General features: G+C 38.2%; 1 protein-coding gene across 1 annotated transcript in view; it reads right to left on the reverse strand.

The window, feature by feature from the left end:
• The window catches only part of LOC145668255 (KAT8 regulatory NSL complex subunit 2-like), a 54,306-nt gene that overhangs the window by 25,622 nt on the left and 2,173 nt on the right, over window positions 1-26,511 (reverse strand). The window contains exons 2-3 of the mRNA XM_081735947.1: window positions 5,108-5,344; window positions 1,951-2,159 (exon numbers count right to left, since the gene is read on the reverse strand). Of these exons, the coding sequence (XP_081592073.1) occupies window positions 1,951-2,159; window positions 5,108-5,344 (446 nt within the window). The remainder of the gene's footprint in view (window positions 1-1,950; window positions 2,160-5,107; window positions 5,345-26,511) is intronic.

A 26,511-nucleotide genomic window follows, 5' to 3' on the forward strand; every position in this document is an offset into this window, starting at 1 on the left:
CGGTATCTATATAAAGTAAATAAAAATGCAAGTGATCATCTTTGTGATCACGTCAAGGGAAAACTGTTGAACCGTCTGAAGATAATTTTCAAATATAGTATGTCAATGAATAAAATATCCCAAGGGGGTACCGAAAGTAGAGTATCTCACGAGCCCCTCAAATTAGGAAGATAAAACTAAGTACACAGAAGGTTGTTCGCTGTATATACGACCATTTTGGATTCGACACTACCACTTGGGGTATCATACTGCAACTATAGGTTTTCTGGAGGAAGCAGTGTTGTGTCTGACCTTGTAGGTGCGTGACTCAGCAAATGGTACCGAAAATCAACCGGTATTGAGAAGGTTACGTAGTGGCCCTTTCTCATGATAAGTTTTCATACGTAAGCATTGTGAAACAGTGTCGGGAGAACGGGTGACTACTGCGAAAGCTATTGTGCCCCAAAAGTAGGTATACAGTCCCGTACTAATCAATTCATTGCTTTTTATATAATTTCTTATTGTTATTCATCAGATCGACAGTTACTTAATTATTTATTCTTAATGTCTTTTTACTTATATCTTAAGCTCGGGACAGCTGAAGCAAATGAACGTATACGCTAGAATGTTATGCTTGATCAATGCAGGTGTGTATATATCTACTTTTGGGCCACCCTCTATAAAAGGCTCCCCTTGCGAAACATTTACCCACGAATTCCCCAGGAGAGAAGTTGCAAGCAAAGTGACAACCGTAGTGTTAAGGGGGATCCCTCGACTGGCGGCCAAAAAAATCCTGACGCAACGTGATATGGGGCAGATTCCATCTCGTATCGTCATTTGTGAACAAAATTTGCAAGCGCCTCAGGCTGAAGTGTGCGGAAGGCCCGTGCACACCACCTGCTACTGCGTCAAATTGCCGAACGTAAGACAAATTGCAGAAAACTATGAAAATTACATGACGAGTTCCAAATGAAAAAAATGTCAAAATGGATGAATCGTATGTCCATCTCACTGGTAATTGTCACATTCGGGCGATCGCACACCTTGACGTTGAAGGCAAGGGGTGCAGTAACTTTGTTCGTCAGTGCAAGGAAAGTTCCTCTGGTGGCTTTATAGTTGTTCGGGGTACGGATATGAGGGTAAGTTGCTGATACGCAAGGTGGACAAAAACGTGAAGGTGAATAGAAGATACTTCCAAGAATCCAATCTGACACCTATCTACCAGAGAAACATTCCACAACTGTATGGAATGGACGCAAACCAGGTGATGATCCATATGGAAAAGGCTTTAAGTCATACCGCCATAACATCACTACGTTTTACCACGAAATGGCTGAAGAATTCCGTTTAAAGACATCGAGGCAAAAGCGCAGTTGCCAGTACAATGCATTTTTGCGCATTTGGACTGTTGAAACCACGTCTTCAACATCGCCGCCCGCGCACCCTGGATGATCTATGGAAAGTTTGCACGAAGGAGTGGGATATAATTCCCATCTTGTCCTGCGCCAGAGTTTGCTGCAATGGATGCCATGTGGTAGTCCACAATGCTGAGGGTCCAATAGAACATGATAGGTGGTGGCTGGTGCTGTTTCTCTTAAGGTAGGTACCCGTCAAAAATGTTCGGATATAAAGCGAACAACCTTCTGTATAAAAGCATTACTGGACCCATTATTGTCAAAAATTTCACTGTTAAGGCGTGACGGGAAGAGGTCTACTAGTTTTTTTTCTCCTCTCTCTCTCTCTCTCTCTCTCTCTCCACAATCATATCGACGTTGAATCTTTGAACTAGTTATCACTTAAGTTGACCTGTGTTTTAATCATTGAGTTACGAAATAGTATCCTAAGGGAGAAATGGGTTAAAATTTTTGCGGCTGGGCCGTCTGAAATGGAGAGGAGTTTAAATATTTTCCATAAACCTATTATCCCCGTCCAAAGAATATCCATTTCAGTTAAAATAACAAAGATACTTACTAAAAGGATTAAGTGTGCGTGCTGGGTTTGTTTCCTCACCACCTCCATCACCACCGCCACGCTGAGTCAAGTCTTTTGCTTTCGAATCTGAGTCCTGTACGTAATGGTTCAGTTCCGATAATAGCGTATCTGGCGTTTGAGATGGTTTCTTCTTACGAGTTGCCCTCTGCCGCAGCAGCTGGGCTTTCCAGGCGTGCACTCCACAGAACCTAACATAAAACAAATTATCTTAACTTTTACACCTTCTCATTCGCAATTACATTTTATATTATATATTGATAAAACACTGTTTCAATTATTATTAATATTGTGATGAGTAATATTTTTTACCGTCATACATTGATAAACTCAAACTGAATTAATGCGTTTGTGGTAGAACTAGCAGTGATTAATTACAGAAGTAAATGCCAAGTAATTTTAAAAATATAATCAATACATAATCATTCTCTAGAAGTGAAGTACTAAATTACGAGACCTAATTTTGTCAATGTTTTTGAAGCTGATAAAATATTTTACGATGTCCGAAGTATGAAGAATACAACTCAACCTGGATCATCGAAGTGCGTCAGCTTTCTATGCATTAAAGATTTTCAAATAAAGGCGTTTCAAACGTAAGTCCGGCGTACGACAGGAATTTAATTTCTTACATTTAATCTCTTATTTACTTTTATTTATGTATTTACTTACTTATTCATTACGATCCTTTAAGCTTCTACCCTGTCTAGGTAGGGATTCTATCTACTTTGAGTAAGTTATCATCGTACAAAAAATGTGACAAGCGAAAACTTAGTATTTTGCAGTAGCCGTAATATCTAATTATTACGAGAGGAACCACGATTAATAGTAGGGTTGAGAAAGGAATGTGTTTCATACAACATATGTAAGCAGATTTTAGGCTGCGTGAAACAAGGTCAAGTAGTTTAACTGGGCTTTCAATGAAAAAAAAAAAAAAAAAAAAAAAAAAAAATCTGCCTATTCAAACTCTGTACCTACTATCTTCCCCATCCCCGTAGTGCATTTCCAAATTTTTTTTTTTTTTAAAGACAGAAGGAAGGTCAGAGTTCTTACTTACCAACCCTCACGAAAAGAGTTTCAAGCGTGACCTGTAACTACAGAGAATCGAAATCCGATGACTCGCAAAGAGTATGCGGAAAATGGAAAAAAAAAAAAGGGGGGGATGATATGGCCGCCGTAAAACAAAGGCGCTTTCTTACCAATAAATTGTTCGAGTTCGATCTTTCAAATGGTTATCTGATGAAACTTGAAGGATAAAGGTGGCTAAAGTACAATACAGACAAGATCTCACATCACCCAAGTTGATTTAATTCATACTCATATGGTGAGAAAAGTTACTGATTTTGTCCATTTATCATATAATATGGAGCCGTAGCTTCACACTATAAATGGGCACAAAGAGGCTGCATTAAGTGGATATGGTTTACAGACTTTTACCTAATTTAATGTTTTAACCATTTACAACAAAGGTGTCATACGGCCATATTTAAATCTACATTATTATTATTATTATTATTATTATTATTATTGCCAAGTTGTAAGGAACTTTCAAGAGCACACGATATATATTCAACCAATGCTGGATTTAAAGCAGCAACCTATTACTCCTCAGCCGAACTACTCGACCCTGTCTTCCGCAGCATAGAACACAGTACAAACACACACAAATTATCCACATTATTCAACACTACTCCGTTCAACACCATTGAGCTTATGTTGAATATCTGGACATTAGTACATTTTTTTTCTTTTTTCAAGTTATGTTTATCTTTTTTTTACATAGGTATACAGCAAGTTGAGGATTTGGAGACAAATCTTATAGAAGAGTGGATATGGAAATTTCATCACACGCCAGCAATTCACTTGCTTGAAGCACAGTACGATTTTAATTCTTGCATCAACATAGAGAACTCAAGACTGTATAAGCGAGTAGCTTATTTTCTGCACTTTTTTTCAAATCCACTACGTTTATTTATTTATTTATTTACTTTTCGCGTTTATTTGAACAAAAGTTTAGCTATAAATATCCTTTATAGAGGTTGTTTCCGATGTATGTGACGAAATTACACACCTTGTGCTGCACCACCAACCGGGAAAAGAAGGAAGCTGCCAGGCACGTAGGCACCTGGACCTTGACTGTACGTAACAGATGTGGTAAGTGCATATCGGCACAAATGCTGCCGAAAATAAGTGCTTATTGGGAGGACTACATAACTGTTCTTTCCGACGTGAACTGCAGTTATAGTGCCATTATCAAACTCGCTGCAAGGAGAGTAGATTCACTGTGTCCAAAAATTTCATATCGCGGGTGTTGAAAGGGGACAAGGCGAGGCGTGGGATGATTTCTGTGGGGCAGAAACAGGCCAACCCCCAGTCTGCCACTAGCCACACACTAAATAGAATTCGGTACATAGGAGCTCTGGTCACCAGGGAGAATCCAGCACACCGAGGAGTATCATGAACCAGCTACAAACATCAGTGAAGACAGTGCACATCATTCACCGTGATTTTAGGTTGGTAAAGCGACGAAAAAGTGTTCATAAGCTCTTGCCATCATCCAGAAACGTAGTACCAACTGTCGAAAGTTGTGAGCGGTATTTGGCCGGTGAAAAGAAGTTTGTTGTAATACTGGACGAAGCGTATGTTTATCTAGATGATTGTTACACATGTGCAATTTTTATTGATCGACAGGTGCGAAGGACTTTCAAAGATGGCTCGCTGAATGCAAGGAAAGTTTTGGCACGAGTTCCTTGCTCATTGCTGGATAATCGTACCAGGGCAAGCTGACCATACATCATGTAGCCCAAAATACGAAGGCGAATTCGGAAAATTATCAGGCTAACGTCTTGACACCGTTTGCCATAACATATCCCATCTCTACGTTAGGGACAAGAATCGTGTGTGGGTGCATCAAGATTTCTATCAAGGTAAGTACAGTTTGAAACCATCAACATAGATCGGAAACAACCTCTGTATACGAATTTTAGAGATAGAATACCTTAATGTTTGCGGCTAAAAACTACCTGAAGCCCACCAATATACCTAGAAGAACGTGTCTTCTGGTATGAATATTCTCAGACTTGTTGCCGCTATATTCATCTGAAGTCTGACGATGATGACTTACTCACTTAGAAAAACTTACCCATCTCTCTTATCAAGTTTCGGAGCTGCATTCGCACACCTTTTGCCATTTGAAGTGTATATGTAATTGCACTGTTTGTACGGTGCATTTTTATCTTCTAAAATGTGTTTAATGCAGTACTCATAGCCTTCGACACAATTAGTATTGCATGTATAATTTGGATATTTACACACAACAGCATCTGATGAAACTTTTGGCTTTTTCACAGCAGCAGCTCTCGAACTTCTGTACATTCTCCTGGAAAATCAGATAATTTTAATCAAGTAAGAAAACTAGCAAGAATCAACAAATAACAAGTGAAAAATATCTGCTACAGCGGTTACTAATATTTCATTGTTATTAACATCTCAATACTCAGGTCTTCCATTCTGATTTAGTAAAATGCATGCACCCACCTGCCCTAAACTTTGTAAAACCCTTTGCCATGGATCATGTTCACAATGTTGTTCCTATGATGAACAATTGCTCGACATCGGAGCATCGATTGAAAGAATTGAACACACCCTGATACAGTTTAGCCTACTCGTGCTTGCAGACTTTGCGGAGATCCTCAAGTGTTGTAGCTTGACCTTTTGTAGTGTTGAGTTTTCGTTTTAATACACTTGGCCAAACGTACAAAAGTCCATGGATGACACATCTGGCAATTAACAGGAATGTACCTAAATGAGATAGGATTGACACTTGTTCTCCAGTTCCATTCGAGCCACGTACACTCACGTTATTTTGGCGGTGTGACTGCTGGCCTTGTCTTCGCGGATGTAGACTTATTTAGTTTCATTGCTATGAAAAGGCATGTTGGTGGTATACGAGATATAAGATGTGCTGTATATAACTTCCCTTTGGTACAGAAACCCATCATTACTGTACACCTTTTGCGGAAACTTTCCTCGCGCGTACAAATCCACTGTCTGTGCTCCTTTCCATCGATAGAACAGTAAATCGCACACATCAGCTTTGATCTTGTCAAAGCGACCAACGCCTCATCTAAGATCAAAACGTAACCATATATTACTCGCTAGGTTAGAGTTCATATAGACATTTGCATGGACTTATGTGCCTTCGGCATATTAAAACAGCAACATTACGAAACGTTGAGCCACTACACTTGAACTCTGGAAAGTATGCAAGGGTGAGTGGGTTAAACTGTATCAGGTTGTCCTCAACGGAAGCTCCGACGGAGGTCATTCCATCTCCTGACGCTTGGACCACAATTTGTAGTGCAAAGAATTAGGTCCGGACTTCCAGAAGGCAATTTGAAGGAGAAATGAAGTCCATGAATTTGTGCTATTCCAAGTAATGAAAAGTACCAATATACTCGACTGATGGAGAAGTTAAATGATTATGCATGAAGCTTCATTTTACATATACATAGGTTGGATAAAAAGTACTGGCAACCCTGCCGGCACGCGCCAGTCTAGTGACGGAGAACCGCGAGGTGGCAGCACCGGAGAAGACAATCTCAGTTGAGGAACTTAGGTGAGTGAGAACGCTGTTGAGTCAGTCAGTCAACGAGAGCAGTGGTGTCAAATTGATATCGCGAGTGGAAGCGCTCTAAATACAATGTTCACTAAACATGAACAGCGTTCGTGGATCAAAATTGAAGTGGCACGTGGTCGTAGTGCACGAGAATGTTTTCAGGGACTGCGGGAAGCCTGTGGTGATGCAGCGTTGCCATACCGCACCGTAGCTCGATGGGTTAAAGTGTTTCGTGAAGGCAGACAGAACGTGGAAGACCGCCAACGTTCTGGACGACCTCCAGTGGACAACATGACAATTCAGCTCCTTGCATCCTTGCTGGACGTGGATAGACGGTGGACTGCGCGTGAGTTATCGGCAGAGGTTGGGGTGTGCCATAAAACTGTGCTTCACATTTTGAACGACATCCTGAGTTTTCGCAAAATTGCAGCACGTTGGGTTCCACATGTCATTACCGAGGTGCAGGAATGGTACCGATATGCACTGACACAAGAATTGCTGGACCGCCACCAGAGGGAGGGTGACAATTTCTTGGGCAGGATCGTTACCATTGATGAAACCTGGGTTCGATCCTACGAACTATGTTTGAAGCGCCAATCCAACGAATGGAAGCATCCCGGTTCCCCTCGGCCAAAGACTGTGCGCCCTAGTCAGGGAGGAGTGAAGGTGATGTTGATAGTGGCGTATGATGTCCAAGGGGTTATCCTGCACCATGCTATACCAGCAGGGCAGACTGTGAATGCGCCATATTACTGCACGTTCTTGCAACACCATCTGCGTCCCGCACTTCGGAGAAAGCGACCTGATCTTTTGGCACGGACCCCAATCATTTTGCACGACAATGCACGCTGTTACACAGCTACTGCCGTGACGACCTTTTACGTGCCTGGAACTGGGAGATTCTGGAACATCCAACATATTCGCCGGATATGAGTCCGTGCGATTATGACCTGTTTTCCAAGATGAAGCAACTACTTCGCGGAAAACGATACACCACCAGACAGGCCATCCTCAATGCCGTAGGGCGGTCGCTGCGAGACATATCCAGAGAACAACGTGCTGACGGAGTACGGCGCCTTCCATACGTGTGGCAGAAGGTTATGGACATGGGGGGGTGATTACATTGAAGGAATGTAGAACTATTTTTCCTTCTAATACAGTCATTTGTAAATTATAACAATTGTGCCATTACTTTTTGTCCATCCCTTGTAATATATTTCCATTAGTTGAATTAAGAATTGTGACCCTTGACCTCTACCAGGTCGCTTGTGCCAATAGTTGGTATAATCAGTTACTCGTAATTATACATATATATAAAAAACCTATCCAAAGTTTATTATAAGTCTAAGAATAAGGTCACCAAGTTCGAAAGTTGAAAATGTATGTGCAATATTTTAAGTAATGCCAAATACCACATACTGTACTTGATAGAGCAATAATTTGATTACCGGTACGTATGAAGATTGAAGTAAACTTAAGCCTTTGTCCGAAATTTAAGCTAATGTTAATTTCGAAAAGTATCCTTAGGGGTCGTTCACATATTACGTAAATCTATTTTAACCCCTCTCCCGTCACACTTCGTAACGCAAGGCCGAACTCCCTCCCCCCTCTGTCACGTATTTTTTTTTTTTTTTTTTTTTTAACAATTTTACTTATCTTGGGGACTGTTACAACTAATTTTATTGGCTGAATTTTTTATTGCAAAATGCTTGTATTCTGAATAAGTCTGTAGTATCTTTTTCGCCAACAAATTAAAGTATTAAAAAACAGTAATTAGTATCGTAATAGTATTTTAACCCTATAAGGTTGTTTACTTAATCAGTTTTAATACTTCGAAATTACATATTGCTTTCCCAAAGAAATCACACTCATTCATTGAGTTCACCGATGACTAGCAGGAAGTACCGCCGGAAGAACCTGGCGAAACAGGATCTAAAAAACCGACATCGACCTCCTCTACCGGGATGCAAGATGCTTCCTGCATTTGAAGTTCGCTAGTGCCAACGATGAAGTTCTCTTCCTCGTCGACCGCAGATTAGACGTAGCTGCACACGTGGAAGAGCAGGAGCACCTCGTTTCTGAACAAGCTTTCGAGTATCTCCTTTGGACTTTGGACTCCAGCTTATCACTTTTCAAATTATTCTTTTCCTAAATCAGAAAGCGGAACAAACTAGATTCCTTCAGGAAAATGCAAATCCAAAGAGCAAAAAGTTCGGTACGAGATCGATATCCGACGAATTCAGTTTTCAATACCTTATTTTGTTCTGCAAATCGTGAATCGTTCCACCACAGACAATATATCACGAAAAACTTTCTTTGGAAGAACGGAGTGGATAATGAATCAAATCCTAGTTTTGAATCAAACTCTCAGAAATAGTGATATAAATGAGAATCCGAGGGCAATTTTAAGCTATGGCTGCGATCGCTAACAACTAGCTTGGCTATGAAAAGCTTCGTGCAGTGTAAGTGCAATTCAGCGATAGTTACAAAACCGAATTTTACTGGTCTTCTTCTCTTTTTCTATTTCAACATCGGTTTGCCTTACGTTAGACGTGTAAAATGCTCCGTTGTAGGCGTTTCTATGCTCAACTGATAGAGAATTTGACTTAGTGAATCGCAGTTGCTTCACAGGTCTGACAGGAAAACAAAATTTCTTTTTGTAGAATTTAGAAGACAAAAAGTTGCCCCAATCCTTGAATAAGGTTTGCTCACATTTTATGACTTCAAAAAAGCTTGGCTTCATTCGTGATCCCTCAAGAACTGTCCTCCACCCATTTGGTGTTTCGACTCTTGCAATTTTTGGTATAAGACCCATACTTTTGTCAGTCTCCATGTATGAATGGCCTCGTACTGGAAATGTTACAACAACAGTGTCAAACGTATTTTGCATAACAGAAACGTAGTGCAAGAACTTAATAATGTGTGTTTTTTATTCTGTCCACTACATGAGTCTGCAAATATATATAGTGTCTTAACATTTGCTTAAATAAATATCAAAGAAGAGGCTAAGCATCGACGCAACATCATCCGCACCTTTTTTCGCAGTAGTTTCGTCATATGTATACATCACAGAAACATCACTCGACAGTACATGCACGTTAAAAATGTAAAATGTCAGTTGGCGTCTGAAGTACACTTCACCAGTTGATATGTTTGGGGTTGGAAGGTTTTTCCCAAAATCAATACATATAGCTTCCACTTCATTAGATTTTCTAGATTCTTGCATAGCTTTATTTTTTAGCTTATAAAACCATTCCGCTTGTTTCAAGTGAAGAGCTTTCTCCGTTAACAGTTTTACAGTAGTGCTAGTTTTTCATCATTATTTCCACTGGCTCTTATTTTCCTATCAATTTCAGTTAATTTGGCTTTTTGCTCATCAGTGCGAGGATACCCGAATCCAATATTAAATTCAGAAACAAATATCTAACGAAAACTTTCATAAGACATCTCAAGACCCGGATATTTATTCAAAAACATTCCTAGCAAGACCTTAACATTTAAATCTTCAGACAAATATATTTTCTTGGAGTTGTTTAAACTGTAGTGAGCTTGGCGACCTTTCAATGATCCTAAAAAATCAATTGCCAATTTACGTGTGTCCTGGGAAATTTTATGTGGCTTGTTTGCGTATTTCCCTCTATGGTCTTTAGGGGCCTGGCCTGTTAGCATTAAAGACCGTATTATAGTGTGCAACTTAAAAGGTTTGACTCCAAAAATGGATTGAAATCCCTTGAAACAAACTGGGACTTCGACAGCGGAACCTTCTCGTACGACCCTAACTTTGTAGGCAAAAGAACTACCATTTTGCCTAGCTTCATCTTCACACTTCCTAGGCCTCCTTTGAAATGAAATTTTTGAGTTTTACGTCCCACGGTTATGCCGGTTAGGCTAAAGGAGACGGTGATGATGAGTGATGAATGAAATGGTGGAATGAAGAAAGTGGGAGGAAACGGGAGAACCCCGAGAAAACCCACGCACACGGTGTTTGTCCACCACAAAGTTCACTTGGCGGGGGCTGGGATCGAACCCGGGACCCCAAGCACCAGAGGTGAACGCTCTACCATTAGGCCTCCTTTGAGCAACAGGCAGTACTCAAATCAGGCCAGCAAGGTAGCTACTTGGACCATCAGTTCCTACTTCAGCTCCTATTTCGTTGAATTGTTTTATCAAAGATTTTCTTTCCTCAATACTGATATTTTTAAAGCACTCGTACCTTTTACAATGGCAGTCACTTCCAGTTTCATAAGATGATGCTCTTAACTTCTTCATGACATCAGTTATTCTACCAGTCTTTCTACGTTTCTTTGTAGATTTACACTCACTCAGTGGAGTTAAATGTTCACAATCACTAACATCACTTCGAAATTCACCATCAATCATTTTGACACACTGTACGCATTTAAATCACAAGTAACGAAACACACAGTAAGCTCACAGCACAGCACAGTGCAGAACCTCAAAATGGGAGACCTCAGATGTTCGCACAGGCGTTAGTCGTCTGCATTTAGCGGACTGAGTTGTCTCTTAGCGTGTACTATCTTGACACAGTTGTTTCTTCCCCTGCATGTTAAAATATAAGCTATGCTCTACCTGTTGCCAACATACCCTCATTTTGATTTTTTTTTTTGACTCAGTTGGTTTTTCCACTGCACCCTTCATTTTACTTCATTATTCATATTAATTTATTATTATTACTATTATTTATATTCTACCTCATTTCAACGTACTCATATCATCTATATTTTATATTTCTCTACTCATTTCATGTTAATCTTCCAATGTATACACGAAACATAGCAACATAAAATGACAAATAACTACTCCATATCCCTCACAGACCAATACCAAATTAGACATTAACGCTAGGGCACCAAATGTCCATCGGACATAAGGAAGCAGGAACAGATAGAAGACAGCAAGCACTGTATGTTACGAGAATATTGTCGTACTATCTTCCACACGCATAAATATACATAGGTCGTTACCTGTATGATAACAAATTTATACATTGAACTGTAACAGCTCCTTGAATTTATGTAAACTTAACCGTACTACCGTTCAACAACAAAGGCCGACTACCGTTCAACAACAGAAAGGCCGAAACATGAAGTAGAGTAGAGATGCAAGGGCTCGGAAAAAAAACTGGTTTTTTCTGCTTGGAAAATTTTGTGCTTTTTTGAAAATTTTGCTTTAAACTGACAAAGCAAGACTTTGTTTCGCTCCTCTACAATAAAAAAACTCATTTAATTAGTGGCTGATGCAGATAATATGAAACCTCGAAAATAAACCATGAATTTCAAAGAGTTTTTAAAATTCTTAATATATTTACATTATGAATTCCGAAGGATTAACCAATATATGTAATAATATTTTAACCTTTTATATACAATAAGTACTCAGAAAAAATGATACACAAATAACTAGCAAAATTGTATGTAGTATTTTTACTCCAAAATACCACACACTCTCTTTTTGAATCAAAATAAAGAAAAACAAGAGAGAAATCTGCACATCAAGAGATTCGTTTTGGGTGGTTCCGTACATTCTTGATATTTTTCAGTTAAGTTTTATATACATTGTATGAATATTTCGAACAAAATTTTCACTGATTTATCACATACGTAATAATTCGTTACCACCTACCACGTGCTTCGGATCTGCAAAATCGGTAAAGCTTCAAATTCTGTAATGCACTGACTGTTTCTTCAGAATCGGGAAAGTATCGAATTTTCTGTTCATGGATCATATACGTAATAGACGGTTCATTTCAGCGTACGGTTTCCTAGGCAGTAGAATATATAATCACCATCACGGTTTCCCCGTCCTGAAGGTTTCTGAATTTCTAACAAAATTCAACATCGTTACAAATTTTTTTTTTTCAAAAAAGAAAAACTATGGAATACAAAAAAAAAAGAAAAAAAGTCGAAGAATCCACCACTGTTCCAATTCACAAGAAAGACTACAAAATTGATGGTAATAATTATACAGGCATTTCTCTTAACATTCTATCAATAAGATTGACCCCATACGCAGATGAAATTATTGGAGATTATCAGTGTGGAGATAGTCGAAATCGACCAGATATTTACCATTCGACAAATACTCGGAAAAAAAATGGGAATATATTACCCAGTACATCAACTGTTTATTGATTTTAAAAAGGCTTACAACTCGGTTAGGAGAGAAACATTGTACAACGTTCTTACAGAATTTGGAATACCGAAACAGCTGGATTTATTAAGTGTTTAAATGAATCCCAGAGTAAAGTCTGAGTAGAAAAATGCGAGCTTCTACGTCGAGATTGGCCTGAAACAAGGATATGAGTTATCGCTGTTATTATTCAGCTTTGTTCCGGAGTACACTATAAGAAAAATCAAAGATAGGAACCAGGACCTAGAGTTGAATGGTATTCACCTGGTTGTGGTGTATGCTGAAGATGTAAATCTGATAGAACAATCGAAAGAAATGCAGAGGCCTTATTAAACGCTTGCAGGGACATAAGTAAATGCAGAGAAATCTAAATACAAGGAAGTTCACAAGGATCGTAATACGGCAAATTATGAATGCGTTAAAATATCAATTAATACTTTCGACACAGTGGGTACTTTTTCATATCTTGGATCAGTATTAACAGACCAAAATCATACCCACAAAGAAATTCAATGTCGACTGAAGTCAGGAAATTCTTGTTATTATTCAGTTCAAAATATTTTGTTGTCGCGAGTTCTGTCAAGGAATTTAAAGCTTAAAATATATAAAATGATAATCACGCCTGTTATGCTTTATAGTTGTGAAACATGGTCGCTTACGCTAAGGGAAGAACGCAGACTGAAATTTTTTGAGAATAAAATTCTGAGACGAATATTTGTTCCCAAGAGGAACAAGAACGGGGAATGGCGGAAACTTCATAAGGAGGAAATACATAATTTATACGGTTTATCAAACATCGTTAGTCATCGAGTCTAGGAGGCCCAGGTGGGCAGGTCATGTAGCCAGAATGAAAGAAAGTAGGAACGCTTTCAAAGTTTTAACTGGAAATCCAATCGGGAAACATCCATTAGGAAAACCTAGCCCCAGATGGGAGGACAATATTAAGATAGATCTAGCAGAATTAGGAATACAGAGTAGAAACTGGATTGAATTGGATAAGGACACAAGTCAATGGAGAGCTTTTGTGGCCAGCGAGAGAGAGAGAGAGAGAGAAAATACATCTAAGTTATGCACAACTGCACAAGAAACATAAGTGGTTCGCTTTCGTGCTTCTATCGTGAAGTCCGGGACTCAACCCCGCATTCGACCATTATGACAAAAGTTTTTCTTAATTCCATCTGTGAATGTAGAGATAGTACGTGTACTGAGAGTCCTGGCCGACTTCCTTTCTAATCGTTTTTAAATCTTTGTTATTACTAATTACCAGCAGTGATGGATTCGCGAAGAGGGTTAGGGTAGGGATGTCTTTCGGATAGAAGCCTATACCCCGAAATTACGGAATTTCTAAAACAAACTAAATATTAGTTTTGCCTTTACTCATGAACTTCAAGCTATTAGTTTTGCCTTTACTCATGAACTTCAAGCTGTCCTCAAATAAAAAATTAGGAATTTTTAGGAGAACTAAGCATTAATAAGCAAAGCCCCTTCCAAAATACTTTTCTAAATCCGTATAAAATGGTATTCAAGGTTGTATCTGGAAGATTATAGCTGAATATACAAAGGAAACAAAATATTTGTTATGCCTGTACTCACAAACTTAAGCTCCTCTTAAATAAAAGTTAGGAATTTTTAGAAAAAAAAAAAAAAAAACATTTTTTTAAAGAAAAAAACCCTCCCAAATATTTTTCTAAATCCGATACTGATTATATCTATCAAATGGTACTCAAGCTTGTGTCCGGAATATTATTGTTAAATCATTGCACAGCTACAGCATCACGGAAATGTGGAAGTACGCTCTCACAGATATATTGAAAAACTTACGCTCTGAGGATATATTGAAAAACATAAGTTTAATTATGTGCTAGAAGCTGGAGTACTAAGCTCTAAGAAGTGAAACACGGTTGACTAAACAAATGATCTAGAGAAGAAAAAATGTCGATAATTCAGAAGTTAAAATAAAGTTAAATAGCTTCTAAAATTCTCCTCAAATACTACGTACTTTATGTTTACTTTAATTCATAAACCATGTGCTCCATCCATCATGATGGTGAATTTCAGAGCGAAATATGGCTTTTAGGTCATGGAATCCTATTTAACTTCAGAGTATGCTATAAGAAAGCTATTTAAACAGAAAAAAATCATGAAAATGAAAAAAGCCAAAACTTCCAAAATTCTTGTTTTTTTACCCAAAAAGCAGGCATATGAAGTGCAAAAAACCATCGATTCAAAATGCCGGCTATTTTTTTCATCTCTAGTAGAGAGTATACAAGAATTTTGTTGATAATTGTGTCAACTACGCATCTTCCATTTTGAGTGGGTAACGAATTATGAAGGGAAAAGGAGGGAAAAGCACCCTCCGAACCTGCTTTTCTAGTAGACTTGCAATTTAATTATCAATTTTCCACCAAAATCTAGACTGAAATGTATCTATAAAATTCATAATACCTTATGTTGGTTCCACTTATTGGGTGATATCAATAAAACGGAGAAGTTACTCATTACGCCCAATTTTGAAGTAGTTACTCGCATTGGTATCAATAAAAAGAGAACTGAGCACTAGTCATCTCGGCTGACCTCGGAGAAGCCCCGCCCTTTTGAAGTAACCACACCTCTATTCTCGGGCCGAATAACTACTCCGCGTTTGATATCAATAAAAATCAGGACTCTTCTGTGATGCTAGTAACTTCTCCAAATTTGTGGAGCAAGCTAAATAGGTGACTCCGTGCGAAATATTTCAGAGTATATGATTGTATTGCTATGTAGTAAAACTTATAAATTGCATAGAAATGTTGCAAATGGAGATTACAAAAAACATAGGTTCATGAAAGAAAATGTGAAGTAGTTAGTACAACATTTTTTAGGAGAATCAACGGAAATTTGGGATGGTGCACTACGTAATGGCAAAAAGATGCAGGTTTTCGTGCTTTACGTGAGTGATCCGGGATTCCAGGTCTGAATTGAATGTCAGGGGATTCTGTTGTGGCTCAAAGTACTGTGTCTATGACTACTACAAGTGTAATGGATGCGATTATTGCGAAATCTGAAAATTGATTGTTTCCGGAGGTGTGTGTAATATTCAAACAGCAAAGGCAGAGTGGCAAGAACAATATACATTTCCGGGTGCTATCGGAGCACTTGACTATAAACACGTGGCAATAAAGAAACCTAGTATTTTGGAGACGAATACGCTAATAGGAAGAGCTCCTTCGTGGCTAAGCGGATAGCGTACATGCCTTTGGCATGAGAGACCCGCGTTCGATTCCCGGCGGGAGTTCATATGGTTCGGATTCCAAGTTACTCATCCGTCCATATAGCCTCGCTACTGAAAAGGACATTAAACTCAAAATCAACTCAACTCAACGCTGATAGGAAGGTTGCATACATGAGAATGTATATTTTTTTATGCCAAGGTGAAAGGGGACGCGTATGGTGTGGAAAACGCAATCAGATGGATGTGCTTTATGACGTGACTGGCTGGACTATTTAAAAAAGGAAACAAAGGGACCAAGTGTCTGATTTCGTTCTTAAAGCCAAACAATCTACAAACACCTTGGACAACACGTGATATGCACTTGTCGTGCTAATCTTGATATTGCTGGATTCCAATCAACATCCATCAGTTCCAAGAAGTTCGTTCCCGTGGTTTCAGTATTACTTTCTTGTTTCCCGTTTTCTTTTTCAAATTAGTTTTTTTTTTTTTTTTTTTTTTTTTCTTAATGCTCGCTCGGATATTAAAGATTCTCTTTTGGACTTGTCTCTCATTTGTAGATGTATTTGATATTTCGTTGCATTTCACTGTAATTGCCTTCAAAGCTTCGGCTTTCCTTCGTTTACTTTCTGGTAACTGTGACTTTGAAAGTACCACTGGAGCACTTTAATTGAAACTGTCGTTGCTACTTGTCCCTTCCATGGCGTTTAGGATATTACGCCATAAGTTAAAAACAACGAAATGACCGCGCGACGGATGGGAGAAATGAGTAACTACTTCTTTTATTGATATGACTCAGTGCTACGTGCAGAGGAAGCGCGAGTAAACGTTCATAAATCTGGAGCAGACTAGGCCTGAGTAGTGGCTTGTTTTATTGATACGAAATTGAGGGAGGAGATTACTCCAGGTGTAGTTACTCCGATTCTCGAGCAGGACTTCTCAGGAGTAGTTACTTATTTTTATTGATATCACCCATTATATTATGTAATTGAATTACTCCCTGGATAGTATTGTGTCTTCTAATTGCCTCACAGGTAGTTTACAATCCTTCACTTTGATGAAGTCAAGAAAATAATAGTTTTATCAGATTTTATACATTAACTAAATTATTCTGTTGATGTAAAGAAAGCTGCATTTTCTAGGAGAAAAAAAGTAGTGAAAGAAGTGCTCGGGTTATTTCCGAAACTGAACGCAAAAAGAATCGAAAGTGAATACTTCAACAATAAAACTACTTATTTTACACTAAAAGATATTTAAGACATTCGGAACATTTACTTTCTAAATATGAATTCTGCTTTTGTTAAATTAATTTTCGGGAAAGAATCATCCTGCAAAAAGTGTTCGGGAAATTCCCGTCATTGAACACACAAAGTACAGGAAGAGAACTTCAACGATAAAACCATTTATTTTGCACTGGAATATGTTTCTCTCATATAAGACATTTTGAAACTTTTATTTATTTCGTACAACATGAATTATATATTTGTTATGAATTTATATATTTGCTATTCATATCTGGCGAACGTCACCGAGCCTCCTGGATGACTCAATCTACATTTGTTCGTTTGTCTGCCTGTAACACACACACACACACTACGGGGTACAACTTTCGGCCTTTTTTTAAAGTTAAAATTTTCATGGCACAAGTACGAGACAGTAAATGTCCGGTATAGATCTTGGCGGCATATCAACAATTTCAAAAGCCAGGCCACTTATTTTCAAAATAGCTAGTGTCCATGCTACAAAGCGCAACTTTCGATCTTTTAAGTTGAAATTTTGAGGGTGGAAGCACGAGACATACTAAATTTGCTGTATGCATTTTCTCGGCGAACCAATGTAAAATTTCAAAATGGCAACTTTTCAAAACAGCAGTGAATAGAAAATTGTTGCAAGTTGTGACAACGACAATCTTGAAATACATATCACATTTTAATACTTTTACCCGAGAGACATTGAAGTATTTCGAAAAAATTCCATTAAACCCGAAAAAAAAAAAAAAAACATATGGGCCCAGGTGGGTAGGGTTATTAAAAAAAAAAACAAAAAAAAAACGGTATTTTCAAACCCTGCACAAAACACATGACAGATGTAGTATGTCTCAAGAAATCATGTAAAGAGGACTTTTTTAAAGTTAAATTTGACGAACTGTTGTAAACTTGCACGCAGGTTTATTATTATTATCAGTTTAGCATCCCTATCCAGCAACTAGCTTAGGTCTATATGAGACATGGACCTATAGCATAACATGAGATCTGAACCATACGAACTCCTACCGGGAACCAAACCAGGCAGGCTTTTTACAACAGAACTGCACGTATTATTGACATTCTATAAATAATCTAGAATTTCCAGTCATTACTCGTCAGGGATTTTCAGCACCTTAGGACGTTTCCCCGGCCCAAAATACAAAATTTACGGAGATTAACAGCATCAGATGAAATGTCAGTATGAGAGTAACAAAAAGAAGGCAATAAAGGTCATCAGTGGATGGCAATTACTTCAAGGAGAAACAAAGTTCTGGTCTAGTTTGCGTATTGATACCTTATTAGGTAAACAGGCAATAAACCATAAATATGGCAGCCTCACACTCATTGCCTTTAATAAGCTAGTACGCGTATATTTCGTAATGAAGGGAAAACAAATTTAGGGATCAAAAAATGAAAGAGAACTTACATCTGAACCAAATACGTTGAAACGGGGTAAACTTTTGGATGCTATCAGATTTTATGGGGAGGCATAAATTCAATTAGTTAATCGATTTCACAATAAGACTGTATAAGTAATGAAAACCTATCGGGATCTTACCTCTTACATATAAAATAGCCTACGGTACAAATTCAAAGCGGAAAGTGCGCCCTTTACCACGTAATGGTCCGTAAAGAAGACGTAGTGGATGTTATGTGCAAGCAGGGCGGACAACAATGATTTAAAAAAAATCATTTTTGCTGGTTTTTTGATTTAAATTTATTTTTCTGATTTAAAGCAAACCTTTCTCCTGATATAATTGAAGAAAAAACATGAGGAATTCGTATTAAATGTTAATTATGCCATTTAAGTGAAAATATTGGGGTTGAATTTTGAATTAATCCGCAATTGTTAATCTATTTCAATTCCAAACAATGTTTCTTAAGGTTGATTTAAAGGGACACGTTTTGCCGATAGATGTCACTAGTCTTCGTATCTCATGTACACCCTCCATTCCAAAAGAAACCGAACTTTTGAAAACAAATAGTACCACTAGTGCCATCTGTTGTAATATTTTACCGGTAGATGGTGTAGTCCCTCATTGACAACTGGTATAAATGTCATGACATTAGGATGCACGTCAACAAAGTTATTGCGTTTCAACTGTCAGTGTGTTGTGTACATCGGTCGGAAAATGAGTTTCAAACAACGAGCTGCAATTGAGTTTTGTGTTAAACTGGGTAAAACTTTTAGTGAAACGCACCAAATGCTACAAAATGCATATGGTAATGAGTGTCTATCCCGTACGCAAGTTTACGAGTGGTTCAGGCGATTCAAATCGGGTAGAGAGACGCTGGATGATGAAACATCAGGCCGTCCCAGAACCGGATTATCGGAAGAAAACATCGAAAAAGTGCGTGAATTCATCAAACATAACAAAAAATCGTCGGTGAAAGTTATTGAAATGGAACTAGGCATTCCTCAAACAACCGCATACCGCATTTTGACCGAAGTTTTGGGCCTTAAGAAGGTTAATTCGCGGTTTGTACCACACAAACTCACCGAAGACCAAAAAGTTGATCGAATTGCGCATTGCAAAGACATCATTAAAAGTGCTCGGCAGGATCGAAACTTCTTGAAATCGATTGTAACTGGTGACGAGACGTGGTGTTTTCAATATGAGCCCGAAACAAAGCGGCAAAGTGCTGAATGGAGAGCGCCGGATGAAGGAACACCCAAAAAAAAGTCGCTTGGTGAAGTCAAAAGTTAAGGTGATGTTGATTTGTTTTTACGATTCAAAAGGAATTATCCACAAAGAATTTGTTCAGCCCGGCCAGACAGTCACTGGAGAGTTTTACTTGGGCGTCATGAAGCGTTTGCTGGCAGAACTTTGTTCGTCGTATTCGGCCCGAATATCGCGAAATCGGCAGTTGGACTCTTTTGGACGATAATGCACCATCACATCGTTCGCGACTTGTAACTGAATTTTGGTCAAAAATCACATTATTCGGTTGCATCATCCGCCTTATTCACCAGATCTCGCTCCGTGCGATTTCTATCTGTTCCCGAAACTGCATTTGGCGATGAAAGGAAAGTGGCACGCATCGATTGATGCCATTGAGAAGGCGACGACCGCCGTCCTAAAGACCATTCCAATAAAGGACATGGAGAAGTCGTTTGACAACTTGTTGGAGCGTGCAAATATGTGTATCGATGCAGAAGGGGAATACATTGATTAATAAAAATGATTTGTTCCAAAATGTACATTGCTTTTTTGTTTTTCTAAAACGTTCGGTTTCTTTTGGAATGGAGGGTATGTATGTTTTACCTTTCACAAAAATTTACGATTTTTCTTACAAATCTCAACCTAGAGACTTCGAACTTTTAGAGAAAGAATTTCATAACCTATCGTAAGCAACAATCCGTGCGGATTTTTTTACTTAGAATTTTTTCATTGTTGAAATAGCTTGATTGTCGAAATCGATATTCAAATCCTTAACAATATAACTGTTTCAACAATGAAGAAAAGTCTAAATAAAAAATCGGCACGCATTGTTGCCTTCAATAGGTTATGAAGTTCCTTCTCTAAAAATTCGAAGTCTCTAGGTTGAAACTAGATCATGATTTAAATCAATCCATCCTGTGTGCAGTAAGTGTACAAAGTCATTATAGACGTGTCGCAAAACAGTACCACACGCAAGGCAGTTTCTTAAGCCATATAAAGGTTTTACCACTATATTCCTTTATGCATATGATCACCGTCGTTGACGTGCCTTCTCCCTACGGACGCACCTCCTCACTTTCGCTCGGACACCTCTGCTGTGCTCTTGCCCTGACTGCTACATAGCATTCGTGCTTTTTTAGTAACCACGTAGCAAAAGCTGATATATAGTACGCGGCAGAACATAACCAATTTTTTCCTCGAAGGTCAAGATCTAAAGGTTTACTTGTCCCTCTCCCTACCTTCTTTGTAACTAGATTCCTAGAATCCGGCGTTGTCGCTCCAATTCAGATAGAACTGTATTCAGTATGGCTAACACCATTACCAATCTCATAGTAGCATCGTACAGCAAGTGTCAATTCTGGCATGCGTAACTTTTTACACTAATATAGGCTAGTATTAGCGTGACTGAAGAACGTATACTTCGGTTGCTAGGCTTTGCAACCATCTCACGTCATGTAACAATATATGAAAACTATTTTAGTCTATTTTGTTCAGCTCGAAACACAAATTACTTTCATGTAAATTATGTTGCGAAGTATGAAAATGTTATCGAATAGAGCAAACTTCTCTACGCCCGACACAGGCCTTTGCATCATATTTTCTCTATATAGTAAAGGCAATGCTCTAAGTAGAAGAGGAGTATACTTCCTTGAATCTTCCACTTTGAGCACTGCGTAAAGGAATAGCAATACAGTTTAACAACCGAGATCTTCCTATTTCGGATATTTTTAGTGCGTAGCTCCAGGGAGCCAGTTTAGTAATTCTTTACATTTCCTAGCTAATTTCCTCACTATTTAAGGGGATTTAGGATTTAGATTTCTGGGCTTTCGGCATCTAAGGCCATTTAGCCCTTCACGATTTGAGGGATGACGTCCCTCGGCGAGCGCACAATCCGGGGAAAGGGAAGGAAGGGCCTTGGACCTATCTGCCTGGTGTGAATGAGGAAACCTCATTCAGGGTGTCTGGCCTGAAAAAGCGTGTTTCACTTTTTCGATCGAGTGACCCCACCGGAATCGAACCCGGGACCGCTCGCACCGAAGGCGAGAGCGTTAGCGCCCTCACTATTTCAATATGCATTTATTATTTTATTACCAACGCCCAAGCTACACTGAAATATCACTCTTCGAGAGATCAGCGAAGTTAAGCGGGGCCGGGTCTGGTCAGAAGAAAGACGGGTGTGACCATTCGTTTTCGCCAAACGGTGTTGGCGTAGCGGAGTCAACCAGTGTCGTGAGTACAATGGGGAAGCTACTCGAAAGAAAAAACTAGCGAACTGCAGGCTAGGAAGCCAGCATTAACGACGAGGGTAGCAGATCTGCTGGCAACACATCACCCCACAGGCATGAGTGCCGTAAGCCCAGGCCTACTAAGGGTTGTTGTGCTAGGAATTTCGTTATTATTATTACAGCTGTTATTGATAATAATAATAATATCAGCGGTTGGTTTAATATTCTGCCTGTTTGTTTGCCCTGGTCGTAAATATATTATTTCTCAGTGATTCATCACTAGTATAAAAACTGGACAAACTGCAAATTAGGAAATTAATAACGACAGCTTTATTACTCAGATATTAACCTGCATACATTAATGAATATAAGGATGTAGGTACTTAATAGAGTGTTTGTACCCATTTGCTTTTTTTATTATTTAAGTTTTAAATTATTATTACAGACAGACGGCTGTCGAATAATAATAATAATAATAATGCTATTAATAAAAGACAAACATTAGTGCATCACGCTAACTCTTAATAGTAAATCACGTTCATGCTCACTGCAATAATTTAGATTTGAGTACCTTAATTTGTGTAAATGCAAGTTCGTTGATCGGCTAACAAAAAAGTTCAATGCAAACAATTAGAGCTCTTAATTATGATTTTAACCTATAATTAGTGCTTAAACTTTTTCGGATAAACAGGTACCCGCCCGATACCCGTTGAATTTGATTTACTCGACCTTAGACCTGATAAACCCATTTGACCCACCTGATAAGACTAGTTACTAGCTCGAGATCGTACATGATAAATAGAACAATTTCTATTACGACAAAGTGAAACAATATATCATTTACAATAATGACAGACTAAGCTTGTTTTCATAAAAACGGAGTTAACAGGCCAACCCAATTCTATATTTCGAGCATTACCGAAAATGCACAGTAGCCTGAAACGGTTCAGACGTGAAACCTCCCTTAACGGACACCTCTATAATACGGACAATTTTTTTGTCCCGGCAAAAATATGTTCTCTTACGGAACAAAACCCCCTCTTTTATGGACACTCTCAGATACGGACGTGGACAGTCCTTTTCCCCCCAAACGTTTGAATAACCTCTTCATAACGGACAGGAATTGTTCTCGGTTCTGCGATATATTACAGTATACAGAAAAGTCTTTTCCCCATAAGTGTATCTCTCGAGTCCAGACCCGGTGAACCATCAAACAGAACAGCTGAATTTGTAATTTTTTCCGCAATAAACTGCTTTCTGGCGGAAATCCTAGAAAATTTTTAATAAGCAATAACACTCATGCAGGGTTAGTCGTAAGGCCAGGAATTCTATTCGAAAGATCTTCCCTTCCCTAACAAATTTAATCCTTTTCGTCTGGACCTTGCATCTTTACCGACAATTTCATAGATAATAAAACAAACATTGTTTGTTTTACAATAACATTTTCAACAAGCAATGCTACCTCTCTTACTTTTTTTGAAAAGAAACATATTTCTTTTACTCATGATACTCGAACAAGTCTGGGTTGGGGTTTTCCCGGCTTTCTTTCTCATTTTCTTTAAAAGGATATTCTTTGTGATTGGGCCTGGGTGAATAAATATGCACCCCCAATAAGTTGCCTGCAATTGTACTGAGGATTTTTAGAGGACACTTGCTAATGAGTTTTATTACAGTTGTAGAGGAAAAAGTATGCCTTATTCGCAGGGTTGGCTGGTTGAAACCAGCTGGATTCTTCAAAAAAACCAACTGGTTTAAACAAAACAAAACAAAACAAAACAACAACAACAACAAAAAATGCTTTAAATCGTGTGAACTTCATGGTAACGTTTCCACATATCAAACCATCCGCATTATGTTTATCTTCTTTTCACCTTTTAATCAAGGGGTCCCGTGTTTAATTCTCGGTCGAACCACAACCCATCTCTCAAGTGTAAACCAAGTAGCGATTCGAGGTGTCCCTCTAAGCGAAAGTCTTCCCCGTGATAACCTTGGTATTTCATAAGGAAGTTAAGCCTAAACATACGAAATGAAACCAAATTATATATTTCTACCTCAATGAATGCCTGTTTTATAAAGAAGCCAAGCTTGCTTAAATATATTGATAGAAATTGCCAAACTTATCAACTGCCTACGTAGCTTCCAACATCAGCTTGGATTTGACTTGGTTTTAATTTTATTGAATGATTTCTACATACCAAATTTGTAATTTAATACCTCAGTTTTAGCGTAGTGATTATGATACGTTGACCTTAAAATTTTACATACAAAAAGATTTAAAGTAATAACAGGATTTTCCCAATGGCTAAGGCGGGAGTTTCCCGATTTATATATAATTCTGGTATAATGTTTTTACTTGTGTAACTGTTTATCTTTTTGTCCTTCTGAAATAACTCTTGACAAATATATTAACAAGTAGGCCTATGTAAAGATCAGTACAACGTATTTTTATCAGGAGTCCTTCGTGAGTGAGTCGGCAATCGCATTTGTGACCAGTTAGTCCCGGTTTCGTGTCCAAATGGACACTTTCTCTTGGATGTAAGCCGAGAAGCGGTTTGGATTCCACTTTAAGCTTATGTGACCCCTTCCAGCATAACCTTGTTGTTGCATAATAACACCAAGGCGGAACAAACTAATTTCTGTCCATATTTAATGTAAATACATAGAGTAAATTGTTTAAACCAAAAAAATCTGGTTTAAACAAAACAAAACAAAACAAAACAAAAGTTTAAACCAAAAAAAACTGGTTTTTTGGTTTTTTCAACAAAAACCATGGTTTTTGCCAACCCTGCTTATTCGTTAAACATTGCCCAGCAATAATAAGCTATGATTTAATAGAAATGAATTTCTCTTCCATCCCGCCCAGTAATTCAAATTGTACTAAATAAGACTATTTTCATATTGAATTTTACGTATTTACGCCCATATATAATGTATTTACTGTATATTACTGCATACAATCACCCTTATGAGAAATTCAATTTCTGTAACCTATCTATAACGGACACCTGTCAGTAACGGACAAAACTTCATGTCCCATTGGTGTCCGCTATTGAGATGCTTCACTGTATTATTATTATTGTTATTAATAGGAGAGAAAATTACTTCGTTGAATTTATTCCGTAGTTATTCTTGCTTTATTTATTTACTTGGTTTGTAACACTGAGTACGGAGAATAGTTTGTCTTCATTGTTTACCCTGGCGACAGGAAGAGCGGCTAAGCTTTTATAATACCGGCAACATCCAACTGATTGACAAAGTGACCGCTTATAACCTTTTGACACTTTTACTACTGATTATCAAAAGAAAAAAAAAACTTCGTTTAGCTTTGGAAATAACTATATTTAAGTTAATTCGTGTTCTGAAGTTCTTATATGTGCACATGCTGTAATTATACCCACCCTTCCTAAAGTCAATCAGCACCCATCAATGCAACTCCTCCACTAACAAACACTTTCTAAAGAAGAGTGCATTTCCAGCCCAGAACAGTTCATATTTCATGAATATAATATTCCCTTGTGTGGCAATCTAATACATAAAACAAGCATTTTCGTACGAATTGGAGAGATTTTGATGTTCCTGGCGGCTCCACCTCAATCCCACTTTCTAAAATTTTATTTTCGCAACACCATAGTAGGGTATACTTACAGTGCTGGTTGAAAACAGAAGATAGGGCTAAATAGTTAGTGCAGATTGATCATACGGATCCACAGACTTGTAAAATTTACAGAAAAAACTTGGTCAGTATTTTAATAAAGTAGTGTGTTAATAAAATATGGCATTTTCTAATCTGTGAGATGCGTAGGCGTATGTACGAGAAAATACATTAATGACAGTCAAATGTGGTATGGACGTATTGGCCAATAAGATAGGTAGGGAAGGCTGGAGAATTTCTAAAATTTACAGAATAAATTAGCAATAATATTTTAAGAGACCAGTATTTGAATAACCGAAGTACGTTGAGTTGTTACGTCTGACACAAATCTGTACGTAGAAAAACAGTACCGAGCAATGCAAGTGCATACATTAAAAAAGTTGCCGAAGGTAGGAAAAATAATGCAGAGAAAGAAGTACTTACTTCATGAATTTATATATGGATTTGTATCAATCTGAACGAAACCGTATCCGCTATTCCTATTTGTGACTTGAGTGCATACAGTAAATAACAACAACAAAGCGATTCAGTGCTAAAAATAGGTTCATCTGAGTATAATCCGGGACCGCAATCTGCGGAAAGATTAGTCGTCCTTAACTCTGAACAATTAATCGATATGTGATGTAGTTCTCGCGCACCACATTTTGGAATACAGATGAAAACGAATACTTCGCATCAAAAGACAAATTTATAAGGAACAAATGTCTCCAGATGACAGAATAAAAAACGAATATAGGTGTACTAGGCGAGGTTTACAAGGGCATTACTCAAGCAGACGGCTCT

This window comes from Thermobia domestica, chromosome 13, assembly GCF_964235325.1.
Source record: "Thermobia domestica chromosome 13, izTheDome1.hap1.1, whole genome shotgun sequence".
In the NCBI taxonomy this organism is placed as follows: domain Eukaryota; kingdom Metazoa; phylum Arthropoda; class Insecta; order Zygentoma; family Lepismatidae; genus Thermobia; species Thermobia domestica.